The 23,556-nt window shown below is 41.0% G+C and overlaps 1 protein-coding gene across 4 annotated transcripts in view; it reads right to left on the reverse strand.

Moving 5' to 3' along the window:
- The window catches only part of WDPCP (WD repeat containing planar cell polarity effector), a 470,287-nt gene that overhangs the window by 25,095 nt on the left and 421,636 nt on the right, over positions 1-23,556 (reverse strand). For all 4 annotated transcript variants that reach the window (XM_089671996.1, XM_089671995.1, XM_089671997.1 and 1 more), the window contains one exon: positions 8,818-8,897. In XM_089671996.1, coding sequence (XP_089528122.1) covers positions 8,818-8,897 — 80 coding nt within the window. The remainder of the gene's footprint in view (positions 1-8,817; positions 8,898-23,556) is intronic.

Here is a 23,556-nt window from a genome sequence, read left to right on the forward strand (position 1 = left end):
TGGACTTTGACTGGGTCATTCTAACACATGACTATACTTTTACCTAAACCATTCCATTGTAGCTCTGGCTGTATGTTTAGGGTCGTTGTCCTGCTGGAAAGTGAACCTCCGCCCCAGTGTCAAGTCTTTTGCAGACTCTAACAGGTTTTCTTCTAAGAGCCCTGTATTTGGCTCCATCCATCTTCCCATCAACTCTGACCAGCTTCCCTTCCCTGTCCCTGCTGATGAAAAGCATCCCCACAACATGATGCTGCCACCACCGTGTCTCACGGTGGGGATGGTGTGTTTAGAGTGATGTGCAGTGTTAGTTTTCCACCACACATAGCATTTGGCTTTTAGGCAAAAATGTTCAATTCTGGTCTCATCTGACCAGAGCATTTTCTTCCACATGTTTACTGTGTCCCCCACATGGCTTCTCGCAAGCTGCAAATGGCTTTCTTTCAACAATGACTTTCTTCTTGCCACTCTTCCATAAAGGCCAGATCTGTGGAGTGCACGACTAATAGTTGTCCTGTGGACAGATTATTCCACCTGAGCCGTGGATCTCTGCAACTCCTCCAGAGTTTCCATGGGCCTTTTGGTTGCTTCTCTGAATAATGCTCTCCTTGCCCTGCTTGTCAGTTTAGGTGGATGGCCATGTGTTGGTAGGTTTGCAGTTGTGTCATACTCTTTCCATTTTCAGATGATGGATTGCACAGTTCATTATTCATTATTCAGTTGGGATATTTTTTTTTATAGCCCTGCTTTAAACATCTCCACAGTTTTATCACAGTTTTATCCCATCATGTGTTCCTTGGCCTTCATGATGCTGCTTGTTCACTAATGTTCTCTAACAAACTTCTGAAGGCTTCACAAAACAGCTGTATTTATACTGAGATTAAATAACACAGGTGGACTCTATTTACTAATTAGGTGCCTTCTGAAGGCAATGGGTTCCACTAGATTTTAGTTAGGGGTATCAGAGTAAAGTGGGCTGAATACAAATGCACACCACACTTTTCAGATATTTATTTGTAAACAATTTTGAAAACCATTTAGCATTTTCCTTCCACTTCACAATTATGTGCCACTTTGTGTTGGCCTATCACATAAAATCCCAATAAAATACATTTATGCTTGTAACATGACAATGTTGAAAATTTCAAGGGGTATGAATACTTTTTCAAGGCACTGTAAAGTGGAAAAGAAATGATTAAGTTTTTATTGGCAGACACAGAACTCTGGTGAAAGTGTTGGAACAGCAAGAGATTTGTTTCTTTGGCAAGATGGCTTCTTGGAATACCATCAATTGTTTTATACCCCTTTCATCTCCCTGACATATTCTTATAAGATTATATGCTACTTGTAGGTAGAGCTTAACAAAAAAAATAAAAAAGCCAACAAAATCTGATTAAATAAATCCCCAATTAATGGCAACAGTTTTGTCATGGTGATCTGGTTAAGACCTCCGTAAACAAAACACAGTTGCAGTCTGACATTATTCTGAACAAAGAAAAAACCTGCTCCTGAAAGAGAGGAGGTGGGATGAATAAATGGTTTTTAAGACTTATGGCAATATACACCATCATTGCCAGATTCTCAAAACCCAACAATTAAACAAATGATTGATAACAATAATTTCCTCAACTAACTGCTTGATGCTTACTTCATACTCTTCAAGGATTATGCAACTAAAATCATAGCAAATCCAGCAGAGGGAAAAGAATGAAAATAGACAATGTTTTGGAGTCAATCTAGCCCACAGGAACAAGCATTCCAAAGGTCCTAAAAAGGTATCACATTAATTTGGGAGGTGGTTGCTATGGTAAGAATTCTGACTGGGAGGGTAAGGGCCTCGAAGTTGGCAACCATCTGGAGACAATATCTGGTAAGCAAGGTAACCAAGTCAACCTACACATTGAAATTTCCTGCCTTGCTAGGAGATAACTAAAATTTGATGGCCCTTCTTTCAACAGTGAAAGTAGGAACCTGAAATCCTGAAATGTTGTTAGTTAGTTTCAGAAAATTTAGCCAGAGGCTGTCTTTGTATTGCTAAATAATTTCAGAGAGAATTTTTAGCCCACCGGAAATTATAGAACAATACCCTTTACAACACATTTGCACAGCTGAAAGCTATGAACAAATGTTTCAGCAGTAGCTGCTTAGTGTAGGTCAGAAAAGAACTAGCACATATCTTTGAAAAAATAAAATACCAAGACCAAAAACAGAAGGTCCCCTGAAGCAGAAAAATTCCTATCTTCAGGGCCTCAGATTCTCAAGAATATGACCTAATCTGGAAGCAGAGAATATAGGCAATACAAATTTCAGATAATGTTTGCAGTCACCAAAAAATGACTGATTCACCTTGAGTATCACAGCTGTAGGACAGGTGCTTTGAGACATTGGGTTGAGGTTGAGTTTTTTCAGAGGACTGATCCACGCACATAATTGCTTCACAAACTTTACCTGTTTCATTTTCCCAGTTAGTTTGGCCATTTTCTTTCATTCAATCTGCTGCTGCTTCAACAGATCGAGTGTGTGGATGGGGGAATCCCTACCACTGAACCTTTGTATTTTGACAGTGGGGAGATTACCCCGCTGTAGCAGGTGGCACTGATTGAGACAAAATTTTACAATAGGCTGGTTATACACCAGTCAATCAAGAGATTGGACTTGTGTACAACCACCTTGCCCATACATGGATCAAAATTCAGCCGGTCCCTGCTGAACCGAACGAATATTGATCCATGTATGGCTGGATTTAGGGTTCAGGCTTGATAACCATTCAAAATGTTCTACATATTTCGCAGTTCCCTGTTTGACTGTACTTAGTTGCCCCCAAAAAGATGTGCCTCATTATTGTGCCTAGATGACAGACTTGAATGTGAAAATAAGTTTGATGTGAGATAGAGCTGAGGATGGTTTACGAGATGGGTGATAAAAAACAGGCAAATGCACTTTTGGAATCAGACCAAGATAGGGACAAACCAGAACAGTACCAAATTTAAGTGATCAATGTAAAAAAGCATGGTCAGGGTTGGCTTAACAGTGGTTAAGAACAAACACAATTGGCACCAGGAAACACACAATGAGTACATTAAGAGAGTCAAAGTGAGCTCTATAAGGAGCAGACAAAAGAGTTGGCTAATCAAAAGTTCTCGCCTGTGCATATACGCAAAAAGGCACATGCCTTGCACAGACGCATAAACAATGCACCACAGGGCATAAGGAGCATAGATGTATGTGACATGGTGCTTCACAAGCCATTCTTCCCTTGCTTTGTTTTAAATGCTTCAGTTACTTTTAAGTGCACAAGCTTGTTGCAAGACACAAGCCTAGCCATATCAGAGGAGAGACAGAGGGGGCAGTGAAGTGGTAACACATGGTTTACTGACCACAGGGAAAATTGTTGCATGAAAACCGTCCTTCAGTTATTTCTTAAATGTGAACACAGACAGACTTCCAACTGAAAATTAGGATTAGAATTTAAAGCCATATACAAGCCATGTCTACGTATTCCATGTGTGGTGGAAATAATCAATGAAGACAAGTGGAAACTTTTGATTCAACAGTAATGCATGACTTTACCTGCAATAACATCACAAAGGAGCCAAGGTAGTATTTTCTGCCCCTCTGGAGAAGAGACTGATAAGAATGGTTCAGCACTTTCTGTACAGCACTGTGGACTATGTAAGAACTTTAGAAATGTATAAAAAATTATAGTGTGTATTTGTGGTGGAGACAATAGAGTGTTAGCTCCTCTGATGAAGAAACTGATGTGATTGCTCATCAATCTCTGTACAGTACTACAGAATGAATGTATGTGCTATATAAATTTATAACAATACTGACATCAACAACAATAATAATAGTGCGTGTGACAGTGAGACATTGCAGTTGAAGCTATTTTGGTGCAAAGATTTGTGTGAATGGTTGCAATTACTGGTTACAGCACTATGGAATAAATCTGTGTTGTAGGCAAATCATTTATCCTGTCTAGTTTTGAAAAAAAATCTGGCGAAAAAGTGAAGTTAGGTTGTAATATGAACTATAAAAATGATACAAGCAATCTGGTAGCTTTTTCAGGGGTACCGAAGCCAAAAGAAACAGCATGACAACCAGACAGTGAACATTTTCAAAAGAGGAGCTCAGGAACGACAATCAACATATATAGTATTTCACTAAATGTTTCTTTTAATTACTGTGTTGGCTGTAATCGTTCCCAATGTTAAACTGTGAGAGGACTCCCTCACAAACAACTGATACTGTTCTTTTCCTGGCACCTATTGGCCTCATTGATGAAAATCCAGAACCCAATGTGGACATAGTAGTAGGTATTTTATCATTTATAATGAACGCATTTTTTTTTATTTAAAAAAAAAAAAAAAAAAAATCTTTTATAACCCATTTGCACATTGATTACATACTGATGATTTTTTCTAGCATCCAGGAGTTTTAAAGTAAGCCTCTCCCAAGAGGAACTTGGAGACTAACCTCTGAAAATGCTAGTCCCCCTATCCCAGTCTGAGTCAAATTAGAAAATTACACTATTTGCATTTCAAAAACTATAGAAGGATATTAACTGAACACATAAGGAGTTAGACAAAAAATGGGAACACTACATGGTTTGCAGTTGAGAAAGTGACATGTTTTGTGCTTAAAGCGGAAGTGATGTAATATTCTTTTGCTTTTGCTGTGTGATGAGACACCTAGCTAACAGATGGGAAGCCTCACTTTCATCATTCATTGTGTGCGCTGCTAGTAATACAGAGTCCTGCACAGTTTACTGAGCTTCAAAGAGGGCAAATTGTTGGTGTCGGTTAGCTGGTACCTCTAACTGAAGTTTCCAATTTATTTGCCATGTCTCAAGGAACAGTATCAAAGGTTTTTTTTTTATTTGTTTTTCCCTGCAGATTTACTTCAAGCAATACATTCCCAGTGAAAGGGCCAGGTATGGATTGAAGCTGAACAAGCTCTGTGAAAGAGCTACAGGAAATGTGCAAGTCTTCTGTGTTTACGAAGGCAAAGACTCTCAGCTCCAGCCCTCTTAGTGCTCAACCTACATTGGCACAAGTGGCAAAATTGTCTGGGATCTGGCATTCTCACTGTTCCAAAAAGGGTATCATATCTACCTGGATAACTGCTACACCAGTCTGCCCCTTTTCTAGCATCTGTACCATGAGAAAACATTAGCTTCCAGTACCACATGAAAAAACAGAAAGGGCTTCCCACAAAAAAAATGCTGGGTATGCAGCAGTAGAGGAGTTAGGAGAGACACCAGAGTTCATTAGTTAGAAATATCTTATAAATTGATAACTTTGTTTAAAAAAAAACATTTTCACATTTTTCAAAAACTTTTGGGGAAAAAAATGACCTGTTTCAAAAGACTCATTATGCCTCATAGAATATATGTTGGGGTGTTTGCTTTCCAAAATTGGGTCATTTTGTGGGTAATTCCATTGTCCTGATTTCAGGGCCTAAATGTGATAGGTAGTCAGGAAGATAAAAATGTAATTTATGCCTCTAGAACGCCTGATGGTGCTACTTGGATCTTGGGCCTCTGTATGTGGCCAGGCTGTAAAAAAGTCTCACTTATGTGGTATCACCATACTCAGGAGGAGTAGCAGAATGTTTTTGGAGTGTATTTGCAAGTATGCATATGCCGTGTGTGAGAAATAACTTGTTAATATGACATATTTGTGTTTTTACAAAAAAAATAATTTCTTAATTTTCTCAAGAATTGTGGGAAAAAATTACAACTTCAAAAAACTCACCATGCCTGTTACTAAATATCTTGGACTGTCTACTTTCCAAAAAGGGGTAATTTCAGTGGTATTTGTCCTTTCCTGGCATGTTAGGGCCTCATAAAATTAGATAGGCAGTCACTACATCAGGTGTGATCAATTTTCAATGATTGGTACCATAGCTTGTAGACTCTATAACTTTCACACAGACTAAATAATATCCTGATTTGGGTTAGTTTTACCAAAGAAATGTAGCAGTATAAATTTTGGCCTAAATTTATGAAGATAATTTACTTATTTGCAAATTTGTTAATAAAAAGTAAAAAAGTGTTGTTTTTTTAAATGTTTGCTTATTTTGCAAAAAAATAAAAAACCCAGTGGTGATTTAGTATCACCAAAATAAAGCTCTATCTCTGTGGAAAAAATGCTAAAAGTTTTGTAGGGGTACAGTGTAGTATGATTGAGTAATTGTCATTCAAAATGCGAGAGCACTGAAAGCTAACAATTGGTCAGGGCAGGAAGGGGGTAAAAGTGCCCAGTATTGAAGTGGTTAAAGAGCAATTCCAGGCAAAACACAAATTAATCTAAATGTACCCACTATTTAATAATGTATTACCTCAACATTTCCACTTAGAATACTATTTTTTTAATTTTAATAGGTCAACTTAAATCGGAAGTTGTTTTATATCTTTCATAGGCAACATTTTAACATGAAAGAATGTCATCATATTATCCAATGTAATATGTAATAAACATACTGTATGATATAAGTGGGCTGTACAGCACATGAAAACAACACCCTACCTATGGCTTTGTGGAGAAGGTAACACATGACCCAACCCCTATCATCACTTTTCTTGGGGTAATATATTTTATGTATCCAACAAGAAAAAAATATATTTTGTGGTCTAACAGCTAGAATGTGTTAGGATACAGTTGCAAGAAAAAGTATGTTAACCCCTTGGGATTACGTGGAGTTTTGCATGAATTGGGCATATAATGTGCTCTGAACGTTATCTAAGTCACAACAATAGAAGAACACAGTCTGCTGAAGATAATACTACACAAACATTAGCTGTTGCCATGGTTTAATTGCACATAACATGTAAACATTCACAGTGCAGGGAGGAAAAAGTATGTGAGGCCCTAGCTTAATGACTTCTCCCAGAGCTAATTGGAGCCAGGAGTGAGCCAACCTTGACTCCAATCAGTGTGATGATATTGGATGTGTTGCTGACAGCTGTCCTGCCCTTAAAAAACACACACCTGTTTTGGGTTTACTGGTTTCAAGAAGCACTGTCTGATGTGAACCATGCCTCTCAGAAAAGAGCTCTCAGAAGACCTACGATCAAGAATTGTTGACTTGCATGAAGCTGGAAAGGGTTACAAAAGTATCTCCAAAAGCCTTGATGTTCATGTGTCCACGGTAAGACAGACTGTCTACAAATGGAGAAAGTTTAGCACTGTTGCTACTCTCCCTAGGTGTGGTCATCCTGTAAAAATGACTGCAAGAGCACAGAGCAGAATGCTGCATGAGGTAAAGAAGAATCCCAGAGTGTCAGCTAAAGACCTACAGAAATCTCTGGCACATGCTAACATTTTTGTTGACACATCTACAATAAGTAAAACATTAAACAAGAATGGAGTACGTGGGAGGACACCATGGAGGAAGCCATTGCTGTCCAAAAAGAATATTGCAGCACGTTTGAAGTTTGCAAAAGAGCACCTGGATGTTCCACAGCACTACTGGCAAAATATACTGTGGACAGATGAAACCAAGATTGAGTTGTTTGGGAAGAACACACAACACTATGTGTGGAGAAAAAAATGCACAGCACACCAACATCAAAACCTCATCCCCCCTGTAAAACAAGGCGGAGGGAGCATCATGATTTGGGGCTGCTTTGCTGCCTCAGGGCCTGGACGGATTGTTGTCATTGATGGGAAAATGAATTCCAGAGTTTATCAAGACATTTTGCAGGAAAACGTACGACCATCTGTCCGCCAACTGAAGCTCCGCAGAGGATGGGTGATACAACAGGACAATGACCCAAAGCATACAAGTAATTCAACAAAACAATGGCTGCAACAGCACAGAATACGCCTTCTGGAGTGGCCCAGTCAGAGTCCTGACCTCAACCCGATTGAAATGCTGTGGCATGACCTTAAGAGAGCGATTCACACCAGACATCTCAAGAATATTGCTCCATTGAAACAATTTTGTGAAGAGGAGTGGTCCAAAATTACTCCAGACCTTTGTGAAGGTCTGATCTGCAACTACAGGAAACGTTTGGTTGAGGTTATTGCTGCCAAAGGAGGGTCAACCAGTTATTAAGTCCAAAGGTTTACATACTTTTTCCTCCCTGCACTGTGAATGTTTACATGTTATGTGCAATTAAACCATGGCAACATCTAATGTTTGTGTAGTATTATGTTCAGCAGACTGTGTTCTTCTATTGTTGTGACTTAGATGACGTTCAGAGCACATTTTATGCCCAATTCATGCAAAACTCCACGTAATCCCAAGGGGTTCACATATTTTTCTTGCAACTGTATTTGCATACTTTTTGTTGCTGTGAATACAGAAAAAAGGGTGAAAATAAAACTGCTGCAGCTAAAGGAGTAAGAAATCATTGTGGTGGGTGTACCTAGGAACCAGAGCCATCAGATAATAATTCAACTCACCCCTGTCCACGTAAAGCTTACATACATTTGTGGTAAACTGTTAAGTTAATGAAATCATTTTTTCTTAGTTCTGTAGGTGTAATTCTTTATACAGCTCTTTAGCCTTGGGAAATTGTAATGTAAGTCTGCAGGTACTGACCACATATGTATTCTTGTTCATTGCAAGGTTCCCCAAGGACAAATAAGAATTACTTTAATTTGAGGACACACACTGTGGTGAACAGTCTGCTATTAACGTTCCCCTGCAATACAAAAATATCTCTCTAAAAGCATGGCTCATGTCACATAAAGCACACTTTGTGCATCGTTTACATCCAACACATTCATTGCTCTCTGCAGGTCCACCCAGCTCCCTCTGGTAATAAATTACATCACTCAAAGAATTAAATATCCACTTTCTGATTCATACCACAATTCCAAGGTAGCGCTTTATCCAGAGATTCGGCATAGACTTCAACTCCAATCTCGTTCTCTATGTGAACTAATTGTCTGCGAAAATAAAAATACAAGAGAAGTAAGGAGGGCAATCATTGGAAACAAGTCATTTAATTTGTTTACACTGCTGAGTGATGTACTTGATTTAGTCATTAAGTGCTCTGTCAGGCTTAACAGCTTTTTGTCTGACCATATTCAGTGTGTTGACTCAACTGTGGCCATGATGTCTCCAAATATCGCCGTGTCTTCGCCAGTGAGACAGGATGACCACACATTGGACATTGCTTTCTATTGTGTCAGCATTTGCGATGGCACAGTTTGAGAAACAGTCTTTCCAGCAATTTTCGTGTGCTGCAAATGAAATTACAGCACAAAACATTCACAAATCTGTTGTAAGCCGGCACAGCCAAAATAAGGATTAAATTCAGCTTAGGGGAATGTGGACAAAGGCATGCAAATAGACCTATTGTGTGACGCATATTCATTTTTGTTGAAAAAATTGACACAATGCATATGGTGACATATTTCATTTAGATATATGCTTAATTTACAATATAGTTTATGCCCACATATATTAAATGACACATGTTACGATATTTACAAAACATTTCTCTGCCTCGAAGTTACTATGTATGGAAACAATCTGTTACAGCCAGGTCTGGAAAACAGTTAGCTTTTATTCTAATCACTGGCAAAAAAACACCACTAAATTTGATAATAACTGAGATATTTGGTTGTTATCAGAGAGGAAGATTGTTGGATTCTCCAATAAAGTAGCAGTTATTTCAGTCAGTTATTATGTGGTCAGGTTTTACTAAAAAGCAAACCTAAACTCTACTTTCAACCTAGGCTTGCTCTTGTTGAAAGGAAATGTTGAAATGACCAATCAGTGACGTCTCACAAAAATCCGTATTGAGATTTATCTCTCCAGCTCAGTCATAAGTATGTATGCATTTGAGGGATGATAGTTGTAACTGAAGGAATAATTATGACTGTCTTAACTACGCAATCAGGCCAATTCTGGCATTTCTCTCCTACATATAAAAATCATCATTTTTTTGCTAAGAAATTACTCAAAAGCCCCAAACATTTTATATATTTTTTTAGCAGAAACCCTAGAGGATAAAATGGCAGTTGTTGCAATTTTTTACATCACATGGAATTTGCACGGCAATTTTTTAAATCCAATTTTTTGGGGAAAAATACACTTTGATCTTTAATGCAAAAAAACACAAACACAACCAGATTTTTGGTAAAATATAAAAGATGATGCTATGCCGAGTAAATGGCCACCTAACATGTCACGCTAAAAAAGTTTGGAATGGTGCCAAACTACAGTACTTAAAAATCTCCATATGTGACACTTTAAACATTTTTAAAGGTTACCAGTGTAGAATTACAGAGGAGGTCTAGCATTAGAATTATTGCGCTTGATATAACGTTTGCGGTGATGCCTCACGTGTGGTTCGAACGCCATTTCCATTTGGTGCGCGACCTACATATGCATTTCCTGCGAGCATGAGGGGACAGGGGCGCTTTAACTTTTTTATTATTATTATTATTTTATTTTTACACTTTTCCTTTAACTTTTTTTTTTATCACTTTTATTCCTATTACAAGGAATATAAACATCCCTTGTAATAGGAATAAGGCATTACAGGTCCTCTTTATGGTCTATAAGATCCCACATCTCTTCTCTATGCTGGAAAGTAAGAGATAAAAAAATTGATCCCATGCTTTCCAACAAAAAAAATGGCAGTATTTACATCTCCTCCCAGAATCATAAAGATGGTTAGGGACCATACGGTCCACAGCCAGCTCTATGCTAACCTGATCTCACGGTGCGTTGGGCGGCGGGGGGGCTGTCCCCTCCTGCTGCCTGTAAAAGCAATCCAGCTGCTGGGATAGCTTTTAGTAAAGAGGGAATCGCCGGCTGAAAAAAAGATATTTGAATGATGCTTGTAGCTGCAGGTAACATCCAGATAACTCCACTCAAAGTCCAATAAATCATACTCAGTCTTTGCAGATGACACCAAGCTGTGCAGTGGAATAACGTCCTTACAGGATGTCTCCAACTTACAAGCCGACCTCAATGCACTGTTTAATTGGGCAACTATGTGGCAAATGAGGTTTAATATTGATAAATGTAAGATTATGCATTTGGGGACTAAGAATATGCATGCATCATACATACTAGGGGGGTACAACTGGGGGAATCAATGGTGGAGAAGGATCTGGGAGTTCTGGTAGATCACAAGCTTAATAATGGCATGCAATGCCAAGCTGCGGTTTCTAAAGCGAGCAAAATCCTCTCTTGTATTAAAAGAGGTATAGACTCCAGAGAGAGAGATATTATATTACCCCGGTACAAATCATTAGTAAGACCTCATCTGGAATATGCAGTTCAATTTTTGGCACCAATTCACAAAAAGAACATTGGGGAACTGGAGAAAGTACAGAGAAGGGCAACCAAACTAATAAGAGGCATGGAGGAGATCAGCTATGAGGAAAGATTAGAGGAACTGAATTTATTCTCTCTTGAGAAGAGATTAAGGGGGGATATGATCAACATGTATAAATGCATCAGTGGTTCATATAGTGAACTTGGTGTAGAGCTATTCACCCTGAGGTTATCACAGAGTACAAAGGGGGCACTCTTTACGTCTGGAGGAAAAGATTTAATCACCAAATATAGAAAGGTTTCTTCACAGTAAAAGAGCTGTAAAAATGTGGAATAGACTCCCTCAAGAGTTGGTTATGGCCAGCTCATTGAATTGCTTTAAAAAAGGCCTTTATTCTTTCTTGGATACACAGAATATAACTGGTTACTAACATTTATAGGTAAAGTTGATCCAGGGAATATCCGAATTCCTCTCGGGGGATCAGGAAGGATTTTTTTCCCTGCAGGAGCAAATTGGATCATGCTTTGCTGGGGTTTTTTGCCTTCCTCTGCATCAACTGTGGGTATAGGATTATAACTTTTTTTTTTGGTTGAACTGGATGGACTTTTGTCTTTTTTCAGCCAGACTACCTATGTAACTATATGACATCATATTGGCAGAAAGTGGTTAAAAAGGCTGCTTTCACACTGATCAGTTTTTGATGCTCTTTTGTTCAGGTGTGAAGAATTCCATTTAAAGGGATGCATTTTTCTTACGCTTTTCTAACCAAACAACCAAAAAAAACCTGAGCAATGTGAAAGCAGTCTAGGGCCCTTTTCACACAGGCAGACTGATCAGGTCTGCCTGTCAGTTTTTTAGGCGGACCCGATCAGACCCTCCATTATTCTCTATGGAGTGGTGGATGTACAGTGGGGCAAAAAAGTATTTAGTCAGCCACCAATTGTGCAAGTTCTCCCACTTAAAAAGATGAGAGAGGCCTGTAATTGGCATCATAGGTATAACTATGAGAGACAAAATGAGAAAAAAAAAATCCAGACAATCACATTGGCTGATTTGGAAATAATTTATTTGCAAATTATGGTGGAAAATAAGTATTTGGTCAATATCAAAAGTTCATCTCAATACTTTGTTATATATCCTTTGTTGGCAATGACAGGGGTCAAACGTTTCCTGTAAGTCTTCACAAGGTTGGCACACACTGTTGCTGGTATGTTGGCCCATTCCTCCATGCAGATCTCCTCTAAAGCAGTGATGTTTTTGGGCTGTTGCTGGGCAACACAGACTTTCAACTCCCTCCAAAGGTTTTCTATGGGGTTGAGATCTGGAGACTGGCTAGGCCACTCCAGGACCTTGAAATGCTTCTTAAGAAGCCACTCCTTCGTTGCCCGGGCGGTATGTTTGGGATCATTGGCATGTTGGAAGACCCATTCATTCTGTCCTGTACATGGATCAGTCGTCCTGGTTCCTTTGCGGAGAAACAGCCCCAAAGCATGATATTGCCACCCCCTTGCTTCACAGTAGGTATGGTGTTCTTTGGATGCAACTCAGCATTCTCTCTCCTCCAAACACGACGAGTTGTGTTTCTACCAAACAGTTCTATTTTGGTTTCATCTGACCATATGACATTCTCCCAATCCTCTTCTGGATCATCCAAATGCTCTCTAGCAAGCTTCAGACGGGCCCGGACATGTACTGGCTTAAACAGGGGGACACGTCTGGCACTGCAGGATCTGAGTCCCTGGCGGCGTAGTGTGTTACTGATGGTAGCCTTTGTTACGTTGGTCCCAGCTCTCTGCAGGTCATTCACTAGGTCCCCCCGTGTGGTCCTGGGATTTTTGCTCACCATTCTTGTGATCATTTTGACCCCACGGGGTGAGATCTTGCGTGGAGCCTTAGATCGAGGGAGATTATCAGTGGTCTTGTATGTCTTCCATTTTCTAATTATTGCTCCCAGAGTTGATTTGTTCACACCACGCTGCTTGCCTATTGCAGATTCAGTCTTCCCAGCCTGGTGCAGGTCTACAATTTTGTTTCTGGTGTCCTTCGACAGCTCTTTGGTCTTCACCATAGTGGAGTTTGGAGTGTGACTGTTTGAGGTTGTGGACAGGTGTCTTTTATACTGATAACAAGTTCAAACAGGTGCCATTGATACAGGTAATGAGTGCATGACAGAGGAGCCTCTTAACCTCCTTAGCGGTAATCCCGATTGTAGCTCAGGGTAAAATTTCTATACCAAGAGCGGTAACCCCGAGCTACACTTGGGCTTACCATGCGGCGCTGCTCTGGGGGTCCCTGCAGCACTTACCTTGTCCTTCGCTCCCGCGATGTGTCCCCTGCAGCGTTCCCGGCCATCTCCGGCCGATGCCGGTATCCGGCTTCTGTGTTCCGGTCCCTGTGACGTCGGGACTTACGGGCGCCGGAACCGGCGGGAAATTTGAAATTTTTAAAAAATTTCATTTTTGCTGTCATTGCTGTTTCAGTGCATTTCACATATATTTTGTCCCTACTGCTTTGTCCTGTGCCCTGCCTTCATTTTGAATGTTCTTTCTGCCTGGAAACTTAGAAAAGTCCATGGCGTCCAAAAAGCATCCCTTTACATCAAAAGCGGTTTTAGAACAGTGATAGTAAATCAGAACCACTTGCAGAATTGAGTGATAATGATTTGTGGGGAAATTCGTCATCAGACACTGAAAACGATTTTGCGACTTTGCTCAGCGATGTGCGAATTTGCCTCTGTATTTCAAATTTCAGTGTTTTTGGTTTGATTATATTATTGAATTAAATTTATTATTATTATATTATTATTTTTTACGATTATTTATTAAATTATAATTTATGATTTTGTGTTTCAAATTTTATCATATCCGGAATGTTTAATAGACTCTTGTTCGTACAGATTTCAGTGAGTTATTCCTAAAAATTACAGCCTACAATAAAAAAACTACATATTTCCATGCAAAAAAATGGTACCGCTTTCAGCACAAAAAATCGGAAAGAATCATACCGCCAAGGAGGTTAAAGAAGAAGGTACAGGTCTGTGAGAGCCAGAAATCTTGCTTGATTGTAGGTGACCAAATACTTATTTTCCACCATAATTTGCAAATAAATTCTTTCCAAATCAGCCAATGTGATTGTCTGGATTTTTTTTCTCATTTTGTCTCTCATAGTTGAGGTCTACCTATGATGCCAATTACAGGCCTCTCTCATGTTTTTAAGTGGGAGAACTTGCACAATTGGTGGCTGACTAAATACTTTTTTGCCCCACTGTAAATGGACATGTGTCTGTTTAAACAGATTCCCCACTGAGCAACTGGACTCTTAGAGGAGTCCGCCTGTGTGAAAGGGGCCTAAAAGTAGTACAAACAACTTTTATATGCAGAAAGCAATTCTTCACTGCTACAGCTGGCAACAACCTGGTAACCATGGCAGCCTCCATTCTTTTCAGTACTGTGTACGAGTTTAAAGAGCATGATTGTGTGCCCATCTTCCCAGTCTCTGAAGGTTCCTATAGGCTCAGTGTTACTAAACCCCCAACAGTAAAGTCAGTCTGCATTTGCAGTAAACCATGCTTGTTATGCTCACTATGGAACCTAAGGGGTTAATCCTCTGCATTGTATAAAAAGGATGTTTAATCCTATCTTCCCTGATCTTCCCCTTCTTCCACAGTCCCCAATCTATCTGCTGCAAGCTGCACATGCTCAGTTTGATGTGTATTGCTACAGAGTTTTTTTATGTTCTTGGAAAAGTGCACGTGATCAAAACAGGGCCAATCAGCGCTGTCCAGACATAGGGTCAGGGGTCCTGCAGCTTCATTGGAAAATCAAGGGAGAATGAAAACTCCACCTACAAGCTCTACTGGACACTGAAAGAAGTCACAAGATTGCTCTAACTGCTGATGAGGTATCATCAAGGTATTTAGCAGTTTATATTTACTATAAGAATTGCATTTCCATGTTTTGTGTACTGTGGAAGACCAGATACAGTGAATGCAGTGTGCTAGGGTTAGTAACACTTTAAACTGTAACTAACATCAAAACTTTTTTTTTTCTTTCTGGATAGAGTGCAGGGAGATTAGAACACCTGTCAGTTTTTATTGCTGTCTGTGCCCTCTCACCCTCTCTATTTGTTCCGTTTACCATTATCATAGAAAGTGAAAGTAAAAGAAAATCCCAAATTTTGGGTTGACATTGAATCAGTAATAGAGAGGAAATCTTCCAATGAGAACACTTGTTCTGGTAACCCTGGTGACGCCCCAGAATTCACTCACGGTGTAGGGATTTTTTCTCATTTCTTGTTTTGGCTATGGGACAATAAGTGAAGTGAAATCTCCCCTATGGGGCCCAGATGGAACAAAAAACTGACCGGGGTTATAACTGTTGCCTTTTATTTTTATTTAAGCTTTGTGTTGCATTGCTAAAAATGGGTTGAGGTGCACTGTGGGTTGTTAATACACACAAGCATGAAGGGACCAGAATCCTTGTGGGTCACCATTAACAAGTATTGTTGTTGTTTCCAGCTTTCAAACTATCTGCTTAATGATGGGCTGATATCCCTAAAACTAATATTTCTGGGTGAATAATCAGCTGTGTATGGCTGCCTTAACTCTGACTGTATAGATTCTATGTGCATTTATAATCTATGTATTGTACATACTGTACTGGTATAGAAGACAGTCAATTTATTCTTAGCAGGTAACATTATTTGTAAAGCTCAGAAATGCTAATGTTGCATCCTATTAGATAGTTTTGAACACTAATTTCTCACATAGCAACAGAAATGGTTTTCTTCAACTGCAGTTTTACAAAGAATACAGTGCGAGAATGTATTGTATCTTTGTATTGAATGTTATGGTGTTAGAGGATAGAAAACACAAGCAATGCTCATTGCTGCATTCAAAATATGCGTTTTGGCTTGGCCAAGCTGACATATGTGGAGAAAATCTGATTTCTGCCACAGAGCACTAGCTCATTATGTTGCATGTTCCCAGAGGTTAATGTGTGCTTGGTGCATGCTTGGCAATACAAAGGCTGGAATCCATGTTTATGCATAAAAGTTAATTAAAGCATTTAGACAACAAAAGGATACGGCAGTATGGCAGACAAAATCCATACTTAGCTCTCATACCCAATGATGACCAAAGAATTTAACTTACTCTCTAATACTCCTGTTGCCAATTTTCATAATTATTTAAGTGTACTATTTTATTCAACCCTAATCCTAAGCTTCATAACAGTAAAATTTATGAATTGCAAATAGCGTGAGGATGAACTATGACTTTATACAGTACAGAGCTTCATTACCTGTCTTGTGCAAGTTTAAAATTGATGTAAATTCTAACTAAATTACATTTATTTTGCTAAAGCAGTGCATATAATAAACAACTGCCAGGTGTTCTCTTTTCATGTTTTTCATCCTTTGTTGCATCTCACCACTACTGATCTACTGCAGCTTCCTCCTGTGTACATGCACTCTCGCAGCGACTGCGTGGTATTTCTAAGGCTACTTTCACACTAGTGTTGTGTGCAGGCAGCAGAAAGGCATTTGGGAAGCGTTTTTACCGCTTCACAAACGCCTCGGACAATTCTGCACATTGCAGCACATAGTGCTGTTCTAACGTTAGTGGCGCAGCAAAACGGACACCTCTGGTCGAGTCAGGAGGCTTTGAAGCCTCCTATTCTAGTCTATGGTGTCGCTCGTTTGCAGTGCAGTTGCAACGCGGTTGCGGGGCATTTGCGGAGCAGTAACACCATTCAAACTTCATTATAGGCGTTTGTGGGGCATTTTTAACGCTTGGCAAACACCTAGCAACCGCCGCTGAACCGTGCATGCGGCGTTTGCGGAGCGTTTGCCGAGCGTTAAAAAAACGCTCCGCAAACGCCGGAACCAACGCTTGCCAAGCGCTATAGAGGCATTTGGCAAGAGTTGGTAAAACAGTCAAGTGTGAACGAGCCCTTAGGATGGGTTGCCTCATAATGACAACATTGGACCATGCCTGCATAATGTGTGTTGAAACATCACATTTTAATCTCAATCTAAAGCCTGTGTTAGATTGTGACAATTCAGAAGCACAACTGGAAACAGGGACAGGGTGTTGTCACCCTACACAGAAAACCTTCTCAACAGGAACACCAGGTATTCAATTTTTAAAAATATATTCTTTATGTTTTCCAGAGTTGTGAACACTTCCAAACGGTCCTGGACTGGGACAAAAAATAGGTCAGGGCATTTTGGACTGAGCAGCCCAAAGCCCAGGGACCCTTTCCTCAGAGTCCAGTAGCAAGAGTGACCTTTGTGACCGTGGAAGTTCCTCCACTAGTGTCAGTAGGTTTTAACTTTTATTTAATTATTTACAATTTTATTATTTTTTTACATTATTTGTAGGAGAGAAAGAAGAAAGAAAGGAAAGAAGGATGACAGCGCTATATAAGTACCTGAAATAAATAAATAAAATAAATAAATAAGGATGGAAAGAGGGAAAGAAGGAAGGAGGGAAAGATGGAAGGAGGGAAAGAGGGAAAGAAGGAAGGAATGAGGAAAAGAAAGAAGGAATGAGGAAAAGAAGGAAGGAATGAGGAAAATAAAGAAGGAAGGAGGAAAAGAAAGAAGGAGGGAAAGAAGGAGGGAAACAGGAGACAGAGCGAGAGAAAAAGAGACATAAAGAAAGAAGGAAGGAAGGAAGGAAAGAAGAAGGGGAAGGAAGGAAGGAAGGAAGGAAGGAAGGAAGGAAAGAAAGAAAGAAAGGAGACAGAGGGAGAGAGAAAGAGAGACATATAGAAAGAAAGAAGGAAGGAGGGAAAGAAAAAGGGAAAGAAGGAAGGAAAAAGGAGACAAGAAGAAAGGAGGGAAAGAAGAAAGGAGGGAAGGAAAGAAAGAAAGAAGGAAAGAAGAAGGAAAGAAAGGGAGAAGGAAAGAGAGAGAGAGAGAGAGAGAGAGAGAGAGAAGGAAAGAGAGAGAGAGAAGGGGAGAGAGAGAGAGAAAGGAAAGAGAGAGAGAGAAAGGAAAGAGAGAGAGAGAAAGGAGAGAGAGAGAGAGAGAAAGGAGAGAGAGAGAGAGAAAGGAGAGAGAGAAAGGAGAGAGAGAGAAAGGAGAGAGAGAAAGAGAGAGAGAGAGAAAGAAAGAAAGAAAGAAAAGAGAGAAAGAACAAGGGGAGCGAGAAGACGCAAGGCTGGCGGGGAGTGTGGGTGGGGCAGACACAGGAGGAGAGGGCGAGAGGAGGAGGGGCAGAATCAGCTGTCTCTCTCCTTTCCCTTCTGTGGTGGGTGGGGAACTGTCAGCACTGGGGACAGAATATGCTCCAGACTGGCATTTGCCTGGTGGATCAGGGCCCCTTCTATCCAGGCGGCCCCGATCCACCAGGCAAATGCCAGTCTGGGCCTGCCTCCAAAGACAAAAAAAAAACAACAGCAGCAGATACTGAAGTAAACTGTATGATGTACATGTTATTCACAATGATTAAGAAAATACAATGTTAAACCAGTAGTCTGTGGAGTGTGAATTTTAAAACCAGGCAAGTGCTACCTGCGATCCATATCCACTTGAGCTCCGGAGGATTTACCCCCCTTAATGACCAGGCCTCTTTTTGCTACTCGGTGCTGCACTAAGTCAACTGATAAATGCGCGGTCATGCAATGCTGCACCCAAATGAAATTTACGTCCTTTTTTCACACAAATAGAGCTTTCTTTCGGTGTAATTTGATCACCTGTGCGCTTTTTATTTTTCACGCTATAAACAAAAAAAGGCCAAAAATTTTGAAGAAAAACAATATTTTTTACTTTTAGCTATAAAAAATATATAGTAAACGCAAAGTTGGTTATAAATTTAGGCTAAAATGTATTCTGCTACATGTTTTTGGTAAAAAAAATCCCAGTAAGTGTATATTGATTGCTTTTTGTGGAAGTTATAGCGTCTACAAACTATGGTATAAATACTGCAATTTACGCCATTTTTCTGCTATACAGCGCTGCGCTAGTTTAACGGACAATTGCGCGGTCATGCAATATGGTACATAAATGAAATTTACATCCTTTTTTTCCCCACAAATTGAGCTTTCTTTCGGTGGTATTTGATCGCCTGTGCGGTTTTTATTTCTTGCGCTATAAAAAAAAAGGCTGACAATTTTGAGGAAAAAAAAAACTATATTTTGGACTTTTTGCTATAAAACATGTCCAGTAAAAAAATGCAAAAATCAAATTTAGTCATAAATTTCTGCCAAAATGCATTCTGCGACGTCTTTGCTAAAAAAAAAAAACCCAATACGTGTAAATTAATTGGTTTACATGAAAGTTATAGCGTTTACAAATGGCGGGAAAGATACTGGGATTTTTAGGGTTTTTTTTATACTAATAATGGCGGCAATCAGCGAATTATGGTGGCGATCAGGGACTTATGGCAGCGACCAGCGACTTATGGCGGGACTGCGGCGGACATTCTGACATTGGGGGGTACTGCCTTGGGGTCACTGACATCCACAAAAACACTAATACAGTTGATCAGTGCAAAAAAAAAAACACTGACACTGTACTAATGGCAATGGGGAGGAAGGGGTTAACTTTATTTTGCAGGGAAGGGTTATAAGAGTGAGGGGAGTGTTTTACTAGGGGGCGGGGGTGTGTACTGGACGGGACAAGGCTGATCGAGAAAGAGAAACTGTTCTTTCTCGATCACCTCATCCTCCAGCTGACAGGGAAGTGCCAGACAGCACAGCTACTGCAGTCTGTGCTGTCTGTCACTGTTTGCCGCCGATCGCCGGGAAACAGCCGCTAAGGACCGGCTGTGACCCGGCGACTCACATCTGCGGCGGTGATCGGCGGGACAGATAGGGCGGCGGCGCGCCTTGCTCGCGCCCTCTATTTGTTTACAAAACACACGTGAGTGCCGCCTTGCCGCTGTATATCTACAGTGGCTGGGCGGCAAGTGGATATTGTAAAAGAAGTGGTCATGGAAGACAGTCTCTTCTGCAGAGTTTCCTTAGAGAATTCAGGTGTATTTTCCTTTTGGGGAAGAGGAATGAAAAAAGAAAATGAAGATTGAGAATTATGAAGAAACTGTAAAAGTGGGGTAGCAGAAAAAGGAGAGAGAATGGGTCAGGAAACTTGGATGATTAAAAAAGGGAGGGGATTGGTAATAGACGTGAGTGTAGGTTCAGAGCAACTCCTTATCCTGGTCAAGAGTAAAAATTTTCAGAAGACAAAAATGAATAACCCATTAAAAAAACCCAAAACAAAACCAATTCTTGTTGCAATACTCAACCAAATGCTTACTTTGCACTACTTTTTTTTCTTCCCCTAGATGCAGAATTCAGGAGTGCATTGCGTACAGAGTGCAGAGTTCAGGAGTGTGTTACGTACAGAGTGCAGGGTTCAGGATTATGCTACATACAGAGTGCAGGGTTCAGGATTACGCTACATACAGAGGGCAGGGTTCAGGAGTGATCTACATACAGGGGGCAGGGTTCAGGAGTGAGCTACATACAGAGTGCAGGGTTCAGGAGTGATCTACATACAGGGGGCAGGGTTCAGGAGTGAGCTACATACAGAGGGTAGGGTTCAGGAGTGAGCTACATACAGGGGGCAGGGTTCAGGAGTGATCTACATATAGGGGGCAGGGTTCAGGAGTGAGCTACATACAGAGTGCAGGGTTCAGGAGTGAGCTACATACAGAGTGCAGGGTTCAGGAGTGATCTACATATAGGGGGCAGGGTTCAGGAGTGAACTACATACAGAGTGCAGGGTTCAGGAGTGAGCTACATACAGGGGGCAGGGTTCAGGAGTGATCTACATACATAGGGCAGGGTTCAGGAGTGAGCTACATACAGAGTGCAGGGTTCAGGAGTGATCTACATACAGAGGGCAGGGTTCAGGAGTGAGCTACATACAGAGGGCAGGGTTCAGGAGTGAGCTACATACAGAGGGCAGGGTTCAGGAGTGATCTACATACAGAGGGCAGGGTTCAGGAATGAGCTACATACAGAGGGCAGGGTTCAGGAGTGAGCTACATACAGAGGGCAGGGTTCAGGAGTGAGCTACATACAGAGGGCAGGGTTCAGGAGTGAGCTACATACAGAGGGCAGGGTTCAGGAGTGAGCTACATACAGAGGGCAGGGTTCAGGAGTGCCGTATGCACAATGTACAACATCTCATTTCCATGCCTCCTCCTGGGTTCTGACCTCTGCACTCACCACCCTGCCTCCACACCTCTTCCACAGCCCTCAACACCTCCCCCCCTCTCCAAAGCAAACCTCATACCTGTACTCTCTCCTACCTGGCCCAGCTCTAGTATCTCCCCATGTAGGCAGCTACCTCCCTGTGTATTGGGCTCTAGTTAGTACTACTCTGTGTGGGCGGATTAGCTCCAGAGGCAGTGAATTTAGTTCTGCCTTAGTGTAATATGTTTTATTTCCCTACTAAAATCATCAAAAGCAATTGCATTCAAGTCCACAAACACCCACCCTCAGGATGCAGCCCACTGGATGGAGAAGAACACAGTCACTGAAGCTGTTAGGTACCTCAGCCGCTGACAGGCTATGTCGGACTGACCACGCAGGCATTCAACTACACAGAGCCGGCCCCATTGGGGAGACTGAGGAGAGAGTGGGAGGTGTCTAGGCCTGTTGCCAAGGAGACCGTGACAGAGGAAAGCAGATTGTGTGAGCAGAAGATTGTGGCTGGCGGCAACTGTACATGCCACATGACAAGCCCTGCTGGGCTGTGAGCTGGATTTGACCCACAGGCCTTGTGTCTGCCACCTTTGCCCTAGATGTTATAATTCTGGTGGTCAGCATTACTAACCCAATTCATCCTGAACCCGTCCCAACCCAAAGTGATTGGAGAGTAAAAGAAGAAGCAGCACAGTGATGAGCCCAACTCTCTGTCATTCTGTTTTCTCCTCCTATCAGAATGCTTCTTGTCAGCACAAGAATGATGCTTCCTCTAACACATGGGTGCTCACCCTGTGGCCCGAGGAGCCCTCTGATGTGGCTCGTGACCTCATGCTCTGGGATGAAAGGTTGGCAAACCCAGATTGCGGTTTGCCAACCTGCCATTCCAGAACATCAGAGTGCATGTATCCAGCACAGGCAGCGGAGGAAGCAGGAGCTGCATAAGCCAATGCTTCCCCTGTAGGCCCAGCTCCTGTCACAGGTGGAATGATAAGATTTGCACTTCACCTTCGGACCTTTTTAGCAACCTAGCAATCCCAGCAGAAGCTGGAAGAGGAAAAGGTCAGTTTATTAAACACCACATAGTTTTGCAATCGGCATATTAGCACTTTTAAAAAAGGGTTATTAGGCTGCTTTCACACTGATCGTCAGGTTCAGCACAGTAAACTGCAGAGCATCAGTGGGAAAGCAGCTATATAGGGGGCTCAGGACAGTCACTAACATTTGTGGTTTTGGGGGTAGTAAAACTTCATAGCTGAGATGTGTTTATATCACACTCCCCTAACCACTGGTGTAGCATAAGGAGTCGTAATGGTAACCCCTCCCCATGCTCTAGGGGTCCCGTGTGGCCTCCATGTAACATTCTGTTTTACACTTGGACAGGAGGGGTGGTGTATACAGGAACTTTTCCTTTCCATTTTCCTCATGCAACCACTGAAAGCCGGCTTCTCCTCCTATCCCCCATGCTGGAATTCAGCGGCTGCAGGATAAAAATGTTAATTTTGCTATTCAAAATAAAAAAATTTTAAATTAAAAACCATTTAATTTCATTGTGGCTCAGGACCAGTTACCAAAACACTTAAAGTGATACTAAACCCCGGACCCTACATTCACTATATCTGGTCTCCCACAGTACACAGAACATGGAAAGGCAATTATTTTAGTAAATATAAACTGCGAAATACCTTTTCCCATCAGCAATTAGAGCAGTCTTGTGATTTCAGCAGAGCAAAAGCTTGTAGGAGGAGTTTTCTTTCTATTTAGGAGGATATGAAACCCCTGACCCTCTGTTTGGACAGCGCTGATTGGCTCTGTGCTGATCACATGCACTCTCCCAAGAAAAAAAAACACCTCACTAGCAATACACACCAAACTGAGCATGTGTATGTGACTATGGATTCAGTCTGTATCAGGTGGGCATTCCAACAAGAGGAGGGGCAGAGAAGAAAGGATCAAACAGGCTTTTTACACAATGCAGAAGATTAACCCCTTAGGTTCCAGTGAGTATAACAAGCATGCCTTATTATATATACAGACTGATTTTACTGTTGTGGGTTTACTAACACTTTAAGTGGCCATTTCATGAAATTGCATGCTATATTTTTTACCTCAGTTGAGTAAAGGGGATTATGGTATTACTAAGGTATAAATAAA

Source organism: Staurois parvus, unplaced genomic scaffold (genome assembly GCF_062004578.1).
Source record: "Staurois parvus isolate SC_StPar_1 unplaced genomic scaffold, SC_StPar_1.0 ptg000117l, whole genome shotgun sequence".
Taxonomy (NCBI): Eukaryota; Metazoa; Chordata; class Amphibia; order Anura; family Ranidae; genus Staurois; species Staurois parvus.